This window comes from Taudactylus pleione, unplaced genomic scaffold, assembly GCF_031769625.1.
Source record: "Taudactylus pleione unplaced genomic scaffold, aTauple2 ptg000497l, whole genome shotgun sequence".
Taxonomy (NCBI): domain Eukaryota; kingdom Metazoa; phylum Chordata; class Amphibia; order Anura; family Myobatrachidae; genus Taudactylus; species Taudactylus pleione.
In genome coordinates, this window is record NW_028284899.1 from 3,492,243 (window position 1) to 3,513,764 (window position 21,522).

General features: G+C 43.6%; 1 protein-coding gene across 2 annotated transcripts in view; it reads left to right on the forward strand.

Annotated features, from left to right (window-relative positions):
• Positions 1 to 21,522, forward strand: part of LOC148502456 (uncharacterized) — a 39,774-nt gene that overhangs the window by 15,186 nt on the left and 3,066 nt on the right. For both annotated transcript variants that reach the window (XM_088449871.1, XM_088449872.1), the window contains one exon: positions 12,975 to 13,083. In XM_088449871.1, coding sequence (XP_088305997.1) covers positions 12,975 to 13,083 — 109 coding nt within the window. The remainder of the gene's footprint in view (positions 1 to 12,974; positions 13,084 to 21,522) is intronic.

Sequence of the window (21,522 nt, forward strand, 5' to 3'; positions counted from 1 at the left end):
TATATATATATATATATATATATATATATATATATATATATATATATATAGTCCAAGAAATATATCCAATAAGGAAGGATGCACTCTCCTTTTAAAAGTGATGGTTTCATCACTTTTAAAATTAGAGTGCATCCATCCTTATTGGATATATTTCTTGGACTGTATAGGGACCTCGTGTCCTTGGAAGCACCCCGACGAGTAATTATTTATGAATGTGAGTACAGGGCCCCTCTTGGTATGTGTATATATATATATATATATATATATATATAAAAATGTTTTAACTATATAAAACATAACTTTACTAACACTTCTTGCAGGACCTCACAAATTAGCCAGCAGCAAGGTGCAGGCTGGTGGGTGGTCCTATCAGGAATGCCTATAGCAGCCGCCCCTAGAACCCACCCCCCAAGAGTGCCTGTTGCCGGGGGTAGGGGGGGGAGGGAAGAAGAGAGACAGCAGTTTGCCTGGGCTGCTGGAAGACTGTCTACATGTAACCGTGGTTGGGCGGTCCTTTTACAAAGCTTGGCTGGCAGGAGGAGACTTGGGGGAGGTTGCCAACCAAAGGGCCAGGCACGGCGCCTGCAGGCAGACTCCTCTGACAAGGTCGCATCAGATGCAACCGTGTCAGGGAAAGCCCAACTTGGCGCGGTCGCATCTCATGCAACTACGCCAGGCAAGTGGTTAAAAAAAAAAAGACTAACATGACCCCTTTCACCAGATAACAAACGCTCTGCTCCTTGGCTTCTTTTAATTTATGATTGCAGTTACATGCGTTGTTCATAAACTAAGATGGATGTCCAGGAGCAGAGCTTTTTTGTACCAGGTGGAAGTGGCCATGTTGGAGGGTCTGAAAACATAAACATGTATCATGGAGCAATTTTGCAATGGTATTCCCAGTGTCATAACAATACCACTTTGAAATATGACAAGATAGGGAAAGTTATGTGTATAACAGTTATGTTACCTGGTTATTGAAGATACACTACTGTAATCAAGCAATATTTTGCAAATGTACCAAAATTTTAGTTTAAAACTGAAAGGTGCTATGTAGCACTAATCTGAACACACCATTCAAAAATGGGTGTAAAAAGTGTAAAAAAAGTGTGGTATGTTGCACTGGTATTGCCATTTTAATATCTATGCACTCCAACTGAAGGAAATAAAAATAAAATGGGTGCCCTTACCGGTGGTATGTTGCACTGCCATTATCATTTTTAATACATATGCACCCCAAAAATACAAACCAAAAAAATAGGGGGCCATAACCAGTGCTATGTAGCGTTGCTATTACCAGTTTAATACCAGTACACCCCGGACAAATCTATCTAAATTTCTGCTTCTCTAGGCCTGTCATTCCTGATGTCAACAAAACAAGTTGGCAAAATTTTAAACTTCTGGTTTCCTGATAAATTTTTTTATTTTTATTTAATAGCAACATTGCTTTATAAGTTTATACATCTCCTGGACTCTGTGTAAAATATGTGGTTGATTTGTGCCTTTATATTGTTTGTCTATGTTCAATGATCCAATCATTTCTCCTTCTGCACTCACGTCAGAGAGGGGCATGATATCTTTTGAGGGAAAAAGACCCTAATTATTTTGAGTCTATGGAGAAGAAACCCCTATTTTTACTTGCACAGTGAACTGTACACCCCTTTCCCAGTGCTTGAGATGATGTCTTGTTGAAGCACCTCTATACTCTATAGTAGGGGTTCCCAAACTTTCTTGAATTACGGTGCCCTATAGCACCAGCATTTTTTTGGCACCACCCCTAGGACAAACGTTTTTTTATTGAGTAATTCAGAAAAAAATAATTCTACTAAGTAAATTGTGCTCACCTGTCATCCTTAGGGTCAGTTATGTTGGTGGAGGACAAGGTTTGTCCACATATTTTATGATAGTCAAAACCAGTGCTGGTAGCTGCAAATCACATTGACCTTAAATAATTTGATCTGGTCCTGGACCACCAACCCGTGGCATCCAGTTCGGGAACCCCTGCTCTGTAGGATCAGGTGTTTCATTTTCTCACTGCATTATGCTGCAATCACCTGTAAAAAAACAACAAAAAACAACAAAAAAACAAAAAGAAAAGATAAAACAATATAGAGTTCCACATTAAAATGTTATGGTGACAAGAAATTTTTTTTTTTCCACTCCCTGTTCCTCCTCTTGTGAACCTGTGGTTGTAGTTGTCTCTTTTTAAGACAACTACAACAATGCCTCTTTTTGTTCTAGAACAGGGATGTCAGTATTACATCACTATACACAGTACACAGATTTATCATGACAAGTTGGAGAATCTAGCACAGAGTGGGCGTCCCTACTATATTTAATGCAGGGTTGGCCCAACATATATCCTGTTTACACTGGCGCGGAAGGGCGCCAGCCTGCAGAGGGAGCTGGGATCAAGGCAAATAAATGATCCCTGCATAGAGCTGCCCAGCACGCAGATGGGAAGGGTCTGGGGGCGCTCCCTCCACTCTGCCACTCTGGCACACAGCCTCTTCCCACTCTGCCACAGCACACTAAAGAGTTATGCTGGGTACACACTAGACGATGTGTCGTCCGATCTGGCGAATTGGACTGACATTCGGGAACATTGTCTAGTGTGTACCCATTATGTCGTTGATGGTGCGCGCTCCCGTGCATCTTCAGCGCTATCCTCCATTGGCCCTACATGCAGGGCTGATGGGAGAGGTCGTTAGCGAGGGCCATGCTGCCGAATGCTGCATGGCCCCCCCACCGTCGTTCCGTCGCTGCCCGCATCAGCAAGTGTGTGTAGGTTTCTTTTCTTCTTTGTGTTTAAAGTCGGACCAACTTTTCTGGATCTGCTGCTTTCTTTTTCCCCCGAATTTATAATCCAGGACATCGATGACTGATTGATTCGTTCTTTTCGGTAGTTGGTTTTGGCATAGAACTTTTTCACGCAATCATAACGATTGAGGATCTGGATCATCACTCTCATCACCCTATCAGTCATGGGGGAAGATATTTTTACATATGGCCTTTCCAGGCCTTTATCCACAGCCAGTGACCCTCCAAAGAGCTCACCTGGCTCTCCAACCCCCCTCCTGAGCAATCTTTCTTTCCGAGGCGCTAGCTCCACCATCTCCCTTGCTAGATATCATGTCTCCACAGGGTTTTGGTACTAAATCCTGCCCTATTTGGGACCTGCCTGGCAGACGTCAGCAAGGAGATGGGTTTCTGAGGGGTTTTTTTTGGTGCTAATTAGCATGCGAACGTTCATTCGTGATCACCGGTTGTCACCTAAACAGGACGTTACCCGAGTTGGATTGCATTTCTAGCAATTTTCTTCTTTTGAATGAACCTGCTGCTTGTTCTGGTAAGTGGCTGTTATATGTTGTCATGCATCTGTGGATATACGGGGCATAAATGGCTGGATTAAGGGGTTATCCGGTTGGTAACTAGACAGTACTTTGTTAGACAAGCAGTAGGCCAACACCAAATGGTCGACAAAAAACTGGTTGCCACAGAAATGGATGACACATGATTTTTAGGCTTATCCTTAGGGTTAGAATTAGGGTTAGGCTATAATAACGAAAAATCCATGTGTTGACCTTTTTGTGTCAACCTTGTGACCACATCGACTTTTTAACCCTGTCAACCTAAAGCACCGTCGACCATTTGAAATTGTCCTAATGACATGGTTAACCTATTGACTGTCAAACATCTAGTGTCGACCTATTGCTTGTCTATCTAATTGCTATCTATCAATCTACACCCATTAAGGGATAGGGTAATGTCCATCACCATATGTTATTAATATTGGCTTTATTAGTGGTTTGTTGTACGTTCATTGTCTGTTGCACTTCCACCACTGTAAAGTTGCTTTGTGCCTATGACATATGTAAAAAGTACACGTGAACCCAAATGTTACCCCTATGGGAAACAACCAAAAACGCTGTAATGCTCCAAATAGGGTTATATATCCACATTAACTGCAGCATGACCCCTTATTAAAATATAACAATATGCGAAGTAAAAGCATAACTAGATAATGTGTTCTTGCTGTAATCTAGTTGGGTTTTAAATGCATATAATTGCTTATAAAGGGGTAATATGAATGGATATTATGGATATGTTAAACAAAAATTTTAATTCTGTTTTTTTATTTTTATTTTGCAGAATTATACGGCAGCCGAAAAGAACCCAGAATTTATAAGGGAGTTCATTAAGGCCTATCGTGCGCATCCCTGCTTGTGGAAGTGCAAGTCTCCCGATTACTCAAACAGGCAACAGAGGGCCAGGGCCATAGAGGACATTGTGAATTTAAGCAAGCCCCATTACCCCAATGCGAACGCAGGGTGGGTAACCAAGAAAATCCAAAACATGCGCACAGTTTTCAAGAAAGAGTTCAACAAGATTGAGGCCTCCAAGAAACCTGGAGCCAGGACAGGAGAGGTGTATGTGCCTCACCTCTGGTACTACAACCTGCTCACCTTTACTGTGGACCAGGAGGTGCAGAGGCCATTCCTGACTTCCATCAGCCTCGAAGGGAATCCAGGAGCAGCAAATTGTTCATCTCAGACGGTGGATGACAGGGAGGACGTATCCTTAAATGGCCTGGTAAGTACAAATGACACCAGAAGTGTCCTTTTTCAACCAATTGCGTAATGGTTTATTAACCAAACAAGCAGACATAATGCAGTTTAAATGAAAGCATTGTATTTTGACAGAAGATTATTGGAATAAGTCAGGTACTGATCTTTGTTTTGCCTTGGCCTGTTCGGAGTGGCCTCTTCATAGGTCAGTCTTCAGCAGTGGAGCCCATCTGTCAGCTGCTTCTGTTTACTCCATTGACTCATCCATCCCAGATGTAGATACCCCTGCAATAGATAATCCTTAAAAAGTTATGGAAGACACAACAGGCTAATACCATGCAGTTCCCCGGATGAAAATATGGAATATTCTTGAAGAGTCCCAAAGGCATTATCAACCACCCGTCTAGCCCTTGGGGGACATTAGTAGAAGATGCACGTCTTATCATTTAGTCACATTTGAGGGTGTAGTTTACGCGTATTGGTGTGCAGTTCAAACACCTCATCCGCAGCAAAGCCCAAATAGTCCAAACTTTGTCTGCCTGACAGAGGGTAGATTTCGGTTGCCTTTCTTGAGCCTATCAGGATAGTCCATATTCTCCAAATCCCCGCCATCCAAGATTCTTCCATTCTTCCCTACAGCCACAAAGATGAAGCCACAGTTGGCATTGACAGTTGCCATCATGGTAATGCTGAATAAATAGAAATAGGAACCACTGTTAGCGGGTGGGCATTAAGGGGACATGCTTCTCAACAATGGCTCCTCCACAGTTGGGGAAATTCCAGCGGCCTTCAAAACCCTGGGCAATAGCCAGCAATTCTTCTCTTTTTGAAGGCAGTTAGAAAAAGAAACTGTTGATATTTAAAAATCAAAACAAATTAAATCGAAATACAAATTGCCATAACGTTTTATCTTTCAGGCATCGGCTCTTCAAGAGGAACCAGAGCAGGCAGCAGTACGCTGTGATGATCCACCTGCTGCCGCACCATTCATCTTGGCTCCTGCAGCTTTACCTGCAGCTTTACCACCGGCCTTGCCATTTAGGAGGGTCAAGAAGCGACCACGTGAGGTGGGAGATGCATCGATAGACGAACTCATGAACCAGGTGCTTCAATCAGCCAACAGAGCGCTAAATAGGAGGACTGATGCCACAGACGCCCTCGGGGCATATGTGAGTGCCAAGTTAAGGCTGATGGATGATCGGAACAGATCGGAAACTGAGAGGATGATCATTGAAGCCGTATATAAAGGATGTAGAGGGGAGTTGGATGGAACCAGCTACATTGCTACTCCTGGGACTCAAAGGTCACACCAGCAGCAAGAGGGCTTCAGGCCTGTCTATGCTGCCCCCACATCACAAACCCAATTCAACGCCCCAATGGACCAGCAATATGCTCTTCACCCTCCTCCTGGGCCCAGCACCTCTACTTCTGCCAGTAGTGGCAGTATATTGGGGAACAGTGGTAGTCCATCGCCTGAGGACAGTGTGTCACCACACCAGGTGTACAGCTACGAACACCTCTAAATTTATTACATGTGTAAATAGTTTTGTTTTTTTAGACTTAAATGTTATATGTTTGTTATGTGTAATTTTTTAGTATATATTTATATTTTTACAATTGTAACTGTTTATTTAATGTTTTAGTTATAGAGTAAAATGTGATATACTTAGAAGGTTTGTATGTTTATCGAAAAGGTTTTGTTAAGATGAAATTACTTTCATAAAAAAAGCATTGTTTCACATCATTTTGCAGTCTCTTTGCCCCCTTCTTGAAATATTGGTCTTTAAGCATGTTGGTTGCAGGTATGATCAGACCCAGCACTTGTGGGGAGATGGGCGCAGTGATCTTGATATCTGCCAGGGACCTTCTATAGTGTTCATTCTAGCACCCTGCACTTGTCACAACCCGTGCAGTTCCTATTTCCTGCCTGGGGTGTCGTTGTCTGCTCTGGTGCTTCTAGCACACTCTGCTGATGCAAAAACCGCTGAGATACAGATCAGTGTGTGCTAGAAGCACCAGAGCAGAGAGCGACACCCCATGGAAGGAAAGCGGAACTGCATCGGTAGTGACAGGTGCAGGGTGCTAGAATGAACATTATTCCAGTTGCCAGAAAGTGCAGGTTAGCCACTAGCTGCTGTTCTGTAGATAGGGCTCTCTCCTTAAAATGGTGTCTTGCTTCTCGATGTACGGGGAGACCAGTTGCACTAGCTACAGAAATGTGGGGTCATACATTCATGTATTCCTGTAGTCCTCAAGATTACTTTCACAAATTCAATGTAATAGGGGCATATAGGACTTGGTCTCTCTCCTCAGTAGCCACTCCTTTGCCAAGCAGCTCCTAGTACGGCTCCTCAACATTCTCGCCTTTCTTGAGGTAAAACCAGTATCAGTAGTATAGTGCAGGAGCAGATAATATACCCAGCTTCTACACAATACAAAGAGCACTACTGTAATGGCCAATATTAATGTTCCTCTTCCTGTCACTACGCTCCGTCCAGACCATTTATCATCATTTGCATTTGCCACTATGGAAACACAATCACCTGTTGGTGTATATTGGCATGGTGATCTTTAGGAACAACCATCCCTTTGCACAGTCCGGTAACTGAGTTGTGTGCATGCTCTTTGGATCGTTTTTTAGCTCTCAAAATCAGTCTAGTCGCTACGGTCAATTGGTAAATCTGTCAGGTGTGTACCTGGCTTAAGTTATAGCATGAGTGGCAGTGTTCTGCCCAGAAGTTTTCCCAGGCGGCATTATGAGGCAACTGGGGAGGGGGATAATAGTAGTGCAGACCAGTGGCGGACCGCACCTTATCGTGGGAGGTAAGCAGCAGCCGATTGTGTACTACCCCATCCGGCATCTCACTTACCGATTGGCGAGCACTGGGTAGGAGAGGGAGTCTGTGATGTTGCAATGCATACCTCCAGTGCTGCGAGGGCCAGTATCAAGGTGGAAGGGGTGGCCGCCATCCTCCTCCCGGCTTGGGTGGCTCCGACAGGATGGGCCGAAGGGGTGGGCAACATCCACCTTCCAGCGGGGGCAGTTGCAAACCGTGAGCTGCACTGTGACGCTGTGCTGACGTTTCTATATGAAACGTCGGTGTAGCACAAACTTCTGGCCGTGTCACAGTGCTGGATAGCAGAGAATTTGTGCCGGCCCTGCTGCCCACGATATATAGTGTGAGGAGAACACTGAGTGACAGGATTTGCTTTGTTTTTGAGCGTTTGAACTTTTTTTTTTTCATGAATTACTAATAAATAATCCACTACCAACTGGTACTTGCCATAGCAGTGTGAGCGTAGTTCTGCACAGTTAAACCTCTGTAGAGGAAGAGCTTCCGCTAGTATAGCTAAAGAGTATATTCCATTGCCGTGGTAACAGCTACACTTTCACTATAATATGCAGTGTCGCACTTATTACGCCAGGGGTCTGTCCAAATGGGATATATACTGATGAACGCTCACCTTCAGTATAAGGCCAATAATTTTAACACGTGTAAACCCGATTATGTAGACTTTAAATAAGTCGGGCTGGTTATGCATCTATTAACACCAATAGAAATGACTCCTTAAAGCTATTTTATTCTTAATTAATGCAACAATCGTTTGAATTCTCATTTTGGACTATTAATTGTAACTTGGGCTGCTATTGCCGATTTACTTTTCCTTGGCATCAATATCATTTAGTCAGAAGACCATATAGGCTTTACCCGAGCCCCTCACCCAGAGCCGGATTAAGAACCAATGAGCCCTAGGCAAAATATGGTTCCTCTTTCCCCCTCCTAGTCCCTTTCCCTATTTATTGTCCCTATACACGGTCCAAACACGATTTCTTCCTTTTCTGGACAGAATAGCAAAAAATATGAGTTCTCTCATAGTGTGGTACAGATGTATGCAAAGATAAGGTCGCAAAGTAATGTAAATTATTTTGGTTCAATAAACTGACTGATTTAGTTTCACTGGATGCTGTGGAGAAGTGATGTAAATGCTACAGAATTCCTGTATTGCTTAGGTTCCCAAACTCTGATTTTACAGTCCAGGTTTTAAGGATATCCATTCTTTAGTCCAGATGGTTAAATCAAATTGACTGAGGTACTTATTAAGTCACTTATAGAGTGTAAGCTCCACTGGGGCAGGGACTGATGTGAATGGCCAAATAATCTATGTAAAGTGCTGCGGAATATGTGTGCGCTATATAAATAACTGGTAATAATAATAAAAAATAACCTGTGCTTAAGCATGGATATCCTTAAAACCTGGATTGTAATGGTGGAGTTTGGGAACCTCTGCTGTGTTCCATATCACATTCTTGTGGGCTAAAACAATATTCACGAGAATGTGGATAAATTTACTGGGAACTAGTGATAGAACATTTAAAGTGCCTCATCACTGTCAGTAATTTCTAATGTTTTGCATTCACAAGCCTTAAATGTTCAGATGGCAAAGTATTCGCATTATTCCTTTAGCACCATCATATTACACAGCACTGTTACAAAGGTGGTTTTCAATATTTACTGCAGTCCCTGTTTTTGTACTATGAGACTGAGGAAACTAGAGCACAGTCACACACAGAGGGGCCCCCGCACAGGGTCGGTGTGACCCTGCCGAGAACAGGTACCCAGTGGCTCCTGTTCCCGGACGGGAGCTCAGCTGCTATGGCTCTGTGTTCTAGTGCATGCAGCAGCATAGTCAGTGCTTCTGCATACAGTGCAGAACGGCTCCCGAGTCCCCTCGTGACATGAAACATCACATCTGTCACACTGATGAGGGGACTAGGAAGCAGCTCTGCCGGGAAGTCAGGTAAGTAATCAGCGCCGTGGATGGACCAGTAGGCTCCGTGTAGCTTGGGGGAAGAGGGGTAAGCTCGTGTTGTTTAGTTGGTAGGGGGGGAAGGCTTTGTGTGGCTTTACAGGGACCCCCACACTTAGTTGCCCTGGAGCCCAAGCAAGCCAAAATCCGGCCCTGGTGTGTACACTATTGATTTCTTGTCCGTAATTATACTCCGTCCTTAGCCATCTTATGCAGAACACTCATTATAAAACAAGATCCAGTTGACGTAAAGTAAAATAATATAAATGCATGGTACTGTATGATGGACCATATCAAAATGAATCAATATAGAGCTTCTGATTTTTCATTTTGAACCCAGAAAAAAAACAAACAATAAGCAAAGCTTAGTGCTAATCACTAATTATTCATAATGACAATCACAATTGATATTGAACAGAGCTATAAAAATTACACTGCAACCTCATACACCAATACTGCGCACCCAAACTAATGAAGCTAATACTTGTAATGAGATAATCAATAACACTAACAATATACAGTGTGTATGTTTGTGTGTGTGTATATATATATATATAAACACATATATATAGACACTACCGTTCAAAAGTTTGGGGTCACTTAGAAATGTCCTTATTTTTGAAAGGAAAGCACTGTGTCTTTCGATGAAGATAACATTAAATTAATCAGAAATACACTCTGTACATTGTTAATGTGGTAAATGACTATACTAGCTGCAAACGTCTAATTTTTATAGGAATATCTACATAGGTGCATAGAGGCTCATTTCCAGCAACCATCACTCCAGTGTTCTAATGGTACATTGTGTTTGCTAAGCGCGTTAGAAGACTAATGGATGATTAGAAAACCCTTGTGCAATTATGTTAGCACAGCTGAAAACGGGTTTGCTCATTAGAGAAGCTATAAAACTGGCCTTCCTTTGAGCTAGTTGAGTATCCGGAGCATCACATTTGTGGGTTCGATTATACTCTCCAAATGGCCAGAAAAAGAGAACGGTGACCAGGTTCAATATACTAGTAATCTATAATTGTACATAATAACAATTATAAAAGACTAAATAGACAAGTAGATATGATATTTAGTTCAGAGTTTGCAGTAAAGCATTTTATGCAGTTCCTTTGAGAATTGTACTTTGGATGCTAAAAAACGATAGACAGAGAGAGAATGGATCAAGGGGAAGGTATATTATTGTCCCACCTTGGTGAGAATAAGCCTTGTCCATTGCCTGGCAGGGCTGTCAGAGGGGCCACCCATATGTGCAGCCTCTGATGATATCACTCACCGCTCAGCCACATGCTCCTCTGACCCCAGCAGCTGAGTCTGCAGGGGGTGACTCAGTGCGTGAGAGCTGTAGGAACCTCCTCTGCTGCTCTCTCAGTGGGGGAGAGCGATGAAATACCAACCAATCAGTTCTTAACTGTCATTTTACAGGCTATGCTAGAAATTGACAGAAGCTGATTGGTTGGTACTTTAGCTCTCCCCAAGGCTTGATACATATCCCCCACTGTGAGGAGCTGCCACTAGCAGTATTTGCATTACCGCTTGCAGCACCTGATTGCAGAAGCAGTTAAGTGCAATCTGTGGATCAAATGATGCCATGGGTAGCCAGTATTTTCTATGTTCTGTATTTGTTTTTTCCCCAATGTGTATCAGTGTTCATTTAAAGCATCATATGTCCACGTATCGCTAATCCCAGCCATTTTATCCTTTGTAGTGTGCCCAAGATGGCCTGGTATTTTATGTAGTTAGGATTAACAATTATGTGGTCCGCATTCAATTAGCCACAACTTGATGGTAATTTTGCTTATCACGCGAATGTGTGCTTCCCGCTTAACGGGCAATTCATTGGATAAGGCTGATCCCGCTAGTCGCTTGGTAACTGGCTGGTAATACCTGTTTTAAGTGTGGGGAAAAATGGGGAAAATCAGCCTGTATCCCAAAAAAGTGCTAATTATTATTGGATAACAGTATAGAAGTCTATTAGTGGCCAAAAGCAAAGTAATTGCGGCTCTTAAAAGGTGTCGAATGGCTGAAATTTGTACAGCAAACAAATGGTAGAAAGCAACTGGGTTTTCTTTTTGTTTTGTTTTTTAAGCAAATGAAATGCTCTAGATGTATTTGCACAGAAATGTCTGTAAATTGATTTTTGTGTCAGTTTAAGCCACTTTTAAAAATGCGTTAAAACTTTCTGTAACTCCCACCTGCAAGCATAAAAACACCTGCCATCAATACAGCACCCTCCAATATCTCTCCCACAGCAATTATCCCATTATCCAGCATTTTACAGACTATAGGCCCCCATACATCAGCAATTGATTGCAGCAATCGTGCAATTTGCCATCGATGGTGTATAAAAATCTTTCTCTTTTTCAATCGATTGCAGAATTGCCACAATCGATTGAAAGAGGGAAAGATTTTTATACACAATCGATTGGAAATTGCACGATTGCTGCAAACAATTGCTGATGTATGGGGGCCTTAACACCCCAAAGTTACATAATTATCGGCTAAATTAAACTAATTAAAACATCTAAGTGCCTGATTAATCATTAGAAGGGGTTGGGAGGGAGTTCCCGCCAGAGCACACTGCACATCAGCCTAATGCTTATGTGCTGTATCCTCCTCCTCAGCCGGCTCCACTGGGCATGAGTGAGATCTTCCAAGCATCGCAAGATCTCACGTGCAGCCCGGAGCCGGCAGCCGCTAGAGCCAGGAGCAGTGCTGTCCTTGCTGTGGTGATAGGGGAACGACAGCTACAGCTGTCGGGACGGTCAGTGCCGCTGAAGGTTCATACATTGGGTGGCACATCGGAGCGCCATCTTGGAGATAGGAACACCTATAATGACGGACGCATAGCGCCCCTGTAATTTACCAACCAACCCCACATTAATACATGGGGGAGAAGCTGTATCAGCGCATATAACGTGCGCTGATACCACTATTCTCCCTAATGCAGCATATTACATGTCCCCCATAGTTTCTTATCCAGAAATTTAAAGTGCTTTGAGTTTTTTTTATAGAAAAGTGCTATATAAATAAACGTTGTTGTTAGGATTATAAGATGGTCTCACGCACTGTTACATTGGTAAGGCTGGTAATGGGCATGTGGCCTGATATGGCAGTGTGTACAGCCTAAAAGCAATTGCAATGTCCCTTAATGATTCTATGCAGAATGGAGTGACAGAGTTATCTGACATGATGGAAAATGCAGTCACATGAACGGACGTCCACAAGGTAGCAGCGGGCAAATTTAATCTGATTTTACCACTTACATATAATGATGAACCTTTTGCTCTGGTCCAAAGGCAGAATCACATTTACACTGCAGATATGCTAAGCAGCCTATACTATATTCAGTTGTATCTTACTTATTTATATGTATGTGTGTGGGTCCAGTCACACACTATGGGTCCTGATGTGTCAAAAGTGGGGATTTTGCAGCAGGATTTAAAACTGATTTTTTTTTATTTTTCATGGTTTTTGCCTCTAAAGATCAGGACATATTACATTTTTTGAGAGTTACTTCCATAATTGAATCATTAGTTGTAAAATTATGGTTTAACTAGGTTTGTTCATTATATTATTTTGTGAAATACTTAGGAAGAAAATCTGAATATTGTGGTAGTTGATATTGGTGCAGATCTTAACAGAGAAGAAGACGCATATTTGAACATTGAAGATTTCGAAATACCTACAGATATCAGCACAGGTGAGTAGTGATTTGCAAAAACAGAACATATTTGCATATTCTTCTTGTGTCATTATAGCAATTTCTTATTTAACACCCACTTTCATTACAACCAATCTGTCCAATGAAGAAATAACTAGAGCGTTCCTATAAGACTACTGTTCTCCCCCTCACATCATGTCACAGTGTGTTACCAGCCCAGAGATCTGACCAGTCTCCTCCCCACACTCTCTGGTGTATCTCATACATCAGGAGCCATCAGCCCCTATTATACTCCTGCTCTCCCCCTCACATAATGTCACTGTGTGTTACCAGCCCAGAGATCTGACCAGTCTCCTCCCCACACTCTCTGGTGTATCTCATACATCAGGAGCCATCAGCCCCTATACTCCTACTCTCCCCCTCACATCATGTCACTGTGTGTTACCAGCCCAGAGATCTGACCAGTCTCCTCCCCACACTCTCTGGTGTATCTCATACATCAGGAGCCATCAGCCCCTATTATACTCCTACTCTCCCCCTCACATCATGTCACTGTGTGTTACCATCCCAGAGATCTGACCAGTCTCCTCCCCACACTCTCTGGTGTATCTCATACATCAGTAGCCATCAGCCCCTATTATATTCCTGCTCTCCCCCTCACATCATGTCACCGTGTATTACCAGCCCAGAGATCTGACCAGTCTCCTCCCCACACTCTCTGGTGTATCTCATACATCAGGAGCCATCAGCCCCTATTATACTCCTGCTCTCCTCCTCACATCATGTCACTGTGTGTTACCAGCCCAGAGATCTGACCAGTCTCCTCCCCACACTCTCTGGTGTATCTCATACATCAGGAGCCATCAGCCCCTATTATACTCCTGCTCTCCTCCTCACATCATGTCATTGTTTGTTACCAGGCCAGAAATCTGACCAGTCTCCTCCCCACACTCTCTAGTGTATCTCATACATCAGGGGCCATCAGCCCCTATTATACTACTGCTCTACCCCTCACATCATGTCACTTTGTGTTACAAGCCTAGACATCTCACCAGTCTCCTCCCCACACTCTCTGGTGTATCTCATACATCAGGAGCCACCAGCCCCTGTTCTCCTCCTCACATCATGTCATTGTGCATTACCAGCCAAGACATGCTACCAATGAGGGAGTCGTGAGCCACCAGTCTCTATTAGAGGAGGATAGCAGAAGTCTTTTGGAATTTTTACACTCTTACTGGAATGACGGTCATATCAGACTTTGAATAGTCATACGCGTGTGTGGTTATCTTCAAATGAATACCTGGTTGGAATCGGCATTTTCCCTGGGTTGGATAGTCATTGATAGTCCTTAGATCACCAACAAGCCCATATGCTAGTAAAGGAGTTTGCATCTCTTATATACCAAGCTCAGCAGTTGGAACTTTGGGTCTATATTAATGGGCATTAAATAGTGAAATCAATATAACTTCTAGCCAAAATCGGCTGTATCAAGCACAAGATCTGTTCTCTCCTCCTTACCTGTTCTGGTGAGAAAGGAGGAAAGCCAAACAGTTGCTTAATGAAAAGGTACTTATGTTGGACTACTTACTGCAAACTTGTTTATATTCTAAAAATGGTTTCTATTTTCTGTAGCTGTAGCTAAGTAAAGGTTATCATTAAGTCATAGAAATATGACTTAATCCTGAGTTCTAAACTACAGGTTTTAACTTTTAATAAACCTCATATATAACCAGAAACCTCATCTAGGGTAGGTGCATCCAAAGTTCAGTCCTTGACAATCTCCTCATGTTGATGCTGTCAAAAGACTTTTAATGGTCTGATGGGCCTAGCAGTGCCACCCTAATGCTGCTTAATCTTCAAGAGCAGATGCTCTAATAAACAATAATCACCAGTGAGCGGTATACAGTTTGTGAGATATACAGTAACAATTATGCAATAAAGACCCAACAGGTCTGGCTGATGTTTAAAATAGGCAAACCCACTGGTATCGAACTCCCCACTACCTGTCTTATTTCAGTAATAAACTTTTGAAGCAAAGTATGTCTATGGAAATATGGAATCTAGTTCAACTAGTGTCCATTCACATTAAACTCTCCATGGCATATCACATTATTGGTTAAAATCTAAAGAGAATGACACATTAGCCATTGTGAGTACTTACATGGTGGGTGGGTGGGTGGTATGGTATCGTATTAGCCTAGACTGCCATAACTGTGGATCTCCCCATCTCTCCCGAGTTTATACATTGTATGTTCTGATGGACAGACTCTGGATTGTCACTCATATACCTGTCTCTTATAAACAAGGTCTAAATGGTTGGTAGCATTCTACACAGTAGAATACCAGTGAACATTTATGTTCAGAATTAAATTCCTATATCGAAATTTGACATGGTCACAGTAGCTACGTCTAGTGTGGTGAGTAGACACAATCATACACCAGTATTAAACAATTATAATCATCCATCACCATCCTCCATCATCATCCCTTTCCCTTCCTATCAAACTATAAACATGAGATTGGCTTGAAACCCAATCTTATATGTTCTCACATTTCTGGCTGTTGGACTGAGTAGAAGTGCCTGGCGAGCTCTTCTCGCGGTCCTGCTTCAACCTGGAGACTCCGTAGCCTTTGGACAAGCCCAGGTCCACTCTTCAGCCCTCCTTCCTACCTACCATTCTTCCTCTTGGTAGGTCCTCATAATATCTGCTCACAAAGGTCATCGTAGACTACCACTTTGTATACTGCGGGTGCGGTTCTGACACTGGGCTACTCTCCATGGGGTTGTTCTCATGCTTTGCACCACAGCATTCAGTGACCCTTGGTCTCTGACTTCACTGTTGATGCCCGTCTGCACACCTCTTGACCATCTGCTTGGATCTACGGCTAAGCATGGTGCTGCTGTTCTATGGTAATTTAGTCTGTGGCTTTGGCCTAGCTGCCCTGGATGCCTGCTGACCTGCTTTACCAGCTGTCTGAGTTTTACCCTCCCTGCTACCTGCTTAGTTTAACCTGCTGTAATCATCTCAAGCCCTTCTTCTGGACCTGCAGAGTGGTTCCTGCTCTAGCCCACTACGACGCCAGCTATAACCAGGACTATAACCTGATGAATATGACAACTTCGTGGACCCACTGAACCTCTGTCTGCACCACACTGGACACAGGACACTGAAACTGAGCACTGTTTTCCTGACCTCTCTGTCCATCGAATCCAGAGACCGACCTCCTGGGCAAGGCTCATTCTGCTTTGTAAATCAATTATCTCATCAGTCTTGGAATCCTTCCACTCATCATCTAGCCTTTCACCCCAGTTTCCCCACCTTTCTGGACTTGCCATTGCTGTCCCCTCCTCATTGTTCCTCAGGACAGTTCACTTGTTCACTTCCTTTTTAATTTTACTTTTGTTGTGGCACTCATTGCTTTGCTAGCATCAAATTGCCATCAGTTTTCTCATTGTTTAAAAAATAATAATAATCTTTATTTATTAAAGGAAACCATAACAATAGATGACATCATAGAAACAAATACCATAATTTCCTTTTTTATTTTTTTAAATTACAGAAAACAAAGGATGGGAAAAAGAGGGGGGGGGGGCAGTTACATACAGGGCCTAAAGCAGTAGCCAACAGAGAAAGTACAAGGGTAAAAATAGATCTGATTGCTTTTTAATATAACCTATTGTTTTACTTTGCATATTTTGCCATTAATCGCCAACGTTATTTCTCCCATTCTGTCCCATTTTCACCCTGCCACTTTTTCCTATCTGTATTTAGTACCATTGTGTTTCCAGCACATTAGTACCATTTTGTTTTCCACATCACTTACGCTACCATTTTATTTCAGCATTTAACTACCATCTTGTTTTTATGTATCAAATTACCATTTTGCCTCCATGACTCATTAAATAGCCATTATTGCTTTTACTATACTGCCTTTATTATACTGGCATTTTTTCCTCTGCGGCTCTATCCCTCAGAGGCCCCTCTCTTTCTTACACACCTCATCCAGGTGACCAACGAAGTGGTGAAGCTGGAGTCCTTCCTTCCTCTTGAGACTTCCCTCTCCGTCTGCTACATATGAGGTCCACTCTATCCGCCTCTTCCCCACCTCCCCTTTTCACCTTTGTGTTGCATTCATCTTCTGCCCCCTTGGTCCCTCCCCTACTTTCTAGACAACTTTGCCACCTGGCTACCCTACTTCCTTTTCTTTGACATTTCCCCTCATACTGAGCAACTTACATATCTCATATCTCACTTGACAACTCCACAGATGGAGCAGCTTGTAATCCGCTGTCTTCCTCTTTTGACTTCACCCAATGGACCACCTGACACTCCCACTAATTGGTCACCCACTGGATTTATTTTTCGCCATCCCTGGCTACCTATCCCCTTTGGAAGCCAGTTTTAACTCCTCACCCTTACATATAAATCCCTTAGTCACTCCTCCCCCACATACATATCCAACGTCCTCTTTGTCCACACTCACTCTCCACTGGTACTTTGACAGTTGCCTCACCTCTGGTGTGATCATGTCCTCCAAGATTTGCTCTGCAGTGCCCCCCCCCCTCCTCTGGAACACATGTTCCTTTAAGACACACCTTTTAACTATAGCCTACAAGCCCTCCATTCAACTCCTCTTGTAGCTCCTTCTTCCTACACACCCTGGGGGAGATTCATCAGACCTTCTAAAGAGGACAAGTGGAGTTGTTACCCATAGCAACCAATATAATTCTCCCTCCTTGTTTCCTTCTAAGTTCACCCTCCAACTGTAGCATGTCTTTTATGACTCCTCCTCCACATCAGTGGATCTGACACTGTCTGCTCGCCCCTACATTGGGTACAGGATCATGGCTATGTTGTCCTTTCTCCTGCCACTAACCCATTGCCTGCTGATTACAGCTACAGCAATTTGCCCTGTACTTATTACTCCTTTGTCTATGGTTTTACTGCAATTTGTATTTTTACTTTGCACTCCTGCTATCGTTCATTCTGCGCATTGTATGTATGCTGGTTACTGTACTGTATCCACCTCTTGTATGGCGTTGCGGACACATTGTGGCGCCTAGCAGATTTAAAGATAGCAACATAGCTTCTCATCTATGCAATAGGGAATTAGCGGTGTTCAGATGTTGTCTACAGTGTACAGGGCATGAATACCAGGATTACTGTCCCCAGTAGTAGCAGCCCCCCCAAGTGATAGTGTCCCCAGTAGTAGTACCCCCCCAGTAATGGTGTCCCCAGTAGTAGCAGCCCTCCCAGTAATAGTGTCCCCAGTAGTAGCAGCCCTCCCAGTAATAGTGTCCCCAGTAGTAGCAGCCCCTCCCAGTAATAGTGTCCCCAGTAGTAGCAGCCCCCCCAAGTGATAGTGTCCCCAGTAGTAGTAGCCCCCCCAAGTGACAGTGTCCCCAGTAGTAGCAGCCCCTCCCAGTAATAGTGTCCCCAGTAGTAGCAGCCCCCCAAGTGATAGTGTCCCCAGTAGTAGTAGCCCCCCCCCAAGTGACAGTGTCCCCAGTAGTAGCCCCCCCCCGTAGTGCAGACACACAAGTTACAAATAAATAAATAAAATACACTTACCTGAATCCACGCTCCTGCTCAGGCCACTGCTCCCGCCGCCGCACGTCAGTCCTCCCGGGCTGGCGCGCTATGCATTATGGGAGAGACGTAATGACGTCATGACATCTCTCCCATTACCCACTGCAGGAGCCGGACGGAAGCCCGGCTCTTGCAGTGGGCGCGCAGCAGTCAATGAGAGTCTATCTGACTCTCATTGGCTGCTGAATAACACACACAACGCTGCCGTGCTGGCAGCGATGTGTGTGTTATGCACAGCCTGAGCCCGCCCGCCTGCCACCCTCCTCCTCGCACTATTGGGCAAGCGCTCAGGGGGAGGGAAGGGGCTCAGCTGTGCAGCACAGGACCGGCGCTGGAAGCCTAGCGCCGGTCCTGTGTAAATGTGTAGCGCTGACCGCGCACACTGCGGTTGGCGCTACACTGGCTAACTAGGGCGGGCCGGTACCGTGGCCGGCGGCGCCCAAACCCCCACACCCTCCCCCCGCGCCGCCGGTCCCACGTCGCCCAGGGCACATACCGCGCTCGCCCTGCCCTAGTTACGCCACTGCTATGGACCCTTTTATAATAGAGGTCATTGGACTACTGTATATCTAAATATGATCACAGCTTCTTATTTTTTGAAGGCTATGATTATAGCTCATGTGTCCATATAAGTATGAATTTAGGTGTGTATTGTAACCATCTCAACACGTATAGAAGCCTAGGTTTCACGAACATTTATAAAAAGACATCACAAAAGTCGGAACAGTTCAGCTGTGGTCTAGTACTGACAATATTCAACTCCTTAACAAATCCTTATGCTACCTGTGAGTGGAGCCCCCAGCTATTCAGTTATTTTCTTGGCAGAGGAAAAATGTGATTTACCTTCAGCCTCTACTTGCAGATGTTTGTCATAGAACAGAAAATTCCCTCTTGGCATCATTGAATGAGGCCTTTTTTCTTTTTCTTTTTTGGTATTTTGGCTGAGAGGACAGGAAACGACTATTATTTAAATATAATTTATTTCATTTTGTTGAGTTAGCCAGAACATCTTGGTCCTCCTCTCTTTAAGCTAGTCTGTCAGACATCAGATACTGTGGTGTATTAGGAGAAGGAGGTATGGGCTGAAGTTGTTGCAACATCTCAACATCAAATTCCATGGAGAATGAAGATTCTCTACGTTCATTTGTTACATTTCCACAAAGACTCCGGACTGTTACCATTAAACACACTCTGGTAGTCCAGTAGTGTACAACTTGTTATGCCAGAGGCCCTTTTCAGGAAGGTCTGCTTTCTGCTACCAGTTAGATGTCTTTTTACATGGAGGCTGTTATACCTGTAAACCCACAGCTTGGTCCACTTGCACTTAGGTCACATGAGTTCAAAGACCGGCGTCCTCCCCTTTTGAACCCGAATCCACTGCATGAGTAAATAAAATCTAGAACCAAATAAGATAAAGGGGGCGCACCATAGTGCATCAAAACATGTTATTACAAGCAATCAAACAATACAATACAAAGCGAGTACCAACGTTTAGCGGTCAGACCACCGCAGGTATAAAGAACATGGGGTTGATTACCAAAGGTAAGCGGCTACTTCCACGATTCGCTGGGAAATCGACACCCAGCTTCATTAGAAGCTGCTTCTGATGAAGCTGGGTGTCGATTACGCTAAGGGACTGTCTGGATCTGTTGATTCACCATTTGCTAACTGTCTGCCACTTATACGAATTAATAAGGGACGTTTGGCGCAAGTCCTAATTTCAGCTATATTTTCATGAGTGATCTAATGACTTGACATATATATGAGACTCATTTAACCGTGACCATTTATTAATTGTCCTTATTTTAGATTTTATATTATCTACATGTTTTAATACATATTTACATTAATAACTCATCCATCCTCTAAGAGTATTTTAGTTTTATTGTATAATTTTTACTGTATAATTTAGAGCGCTGGTTCCTTTTTCTTATTTTATAGTCTGTTCACCTTATCAGGCTGACAACCTCTTTCCAGCTGCTAGTGATAGTGCTCTTGTTTTTTTCCTAACCCATTACTACAATACGTGTGCATGAGGCATTGTCCATTTTCCTTCTCCCCTGCCTGTGAGAACTTGTAGGTTGATCCTTTGAATAAAGCGGTCATTGGGAGAACTGTTCAGAGGCAGGGAAGTCCCCATAATACGGGCAGGTCCTAAATATCGGACATCTAATAGCACTGCATACAATATTAGGGCACATCGGTTTATAATCCAATTGTGAATCTGTCAAGCAAAGTGTAAGGTAATGTAAGATGATTCTACAGACAAACTACAGGTTAAAAACACTTGGGGGGTCTATGTGCTAAGCCTTGGAGAGAAAGTGGACTGAGATAAAGTACCAACCAATCAGCTCCTAAAGCTGGGTACACACTAGGTCGACGGGTCGGCCGTTGGGCCAACCGCCGACCTATCTGACGGTTGGTAAGTGTATACACAACGTCGTTTGCAGACATATGCGCTGTACACACCCGGCGATGCACTTTAGGTATAACGGGCGATATATCTATCACTGTGTACCCAGCTTTACTGTCATTTTCGAAACACAGCCTGTAAAGTGACATTGGAAATAGGGCTGCTACAGGTGAAGATAGTGACTAGATTAAGGTGGGTACACACCTGAAAGATATATCTGCAGATGGAGTGATCTGCAGATATATCTTTAGATGATGGGCGTTCATACACACTGAACGACCATTATCTATCCGGCAACCGGGGGTGCCGCTGGCAGGGGGGCTGGTCGGGAGCGGGGCCGCCCCTCTCCCCGCGTCTGCTGCTGTGTGTGTATGGGAGGTCTGCAGACATATCTGTCCATCGGCTGTGCAGCACAACCAATGCAATATGTCTGTGAACGACGTGGTTCACAGACATATCGTCTGTACACACTGA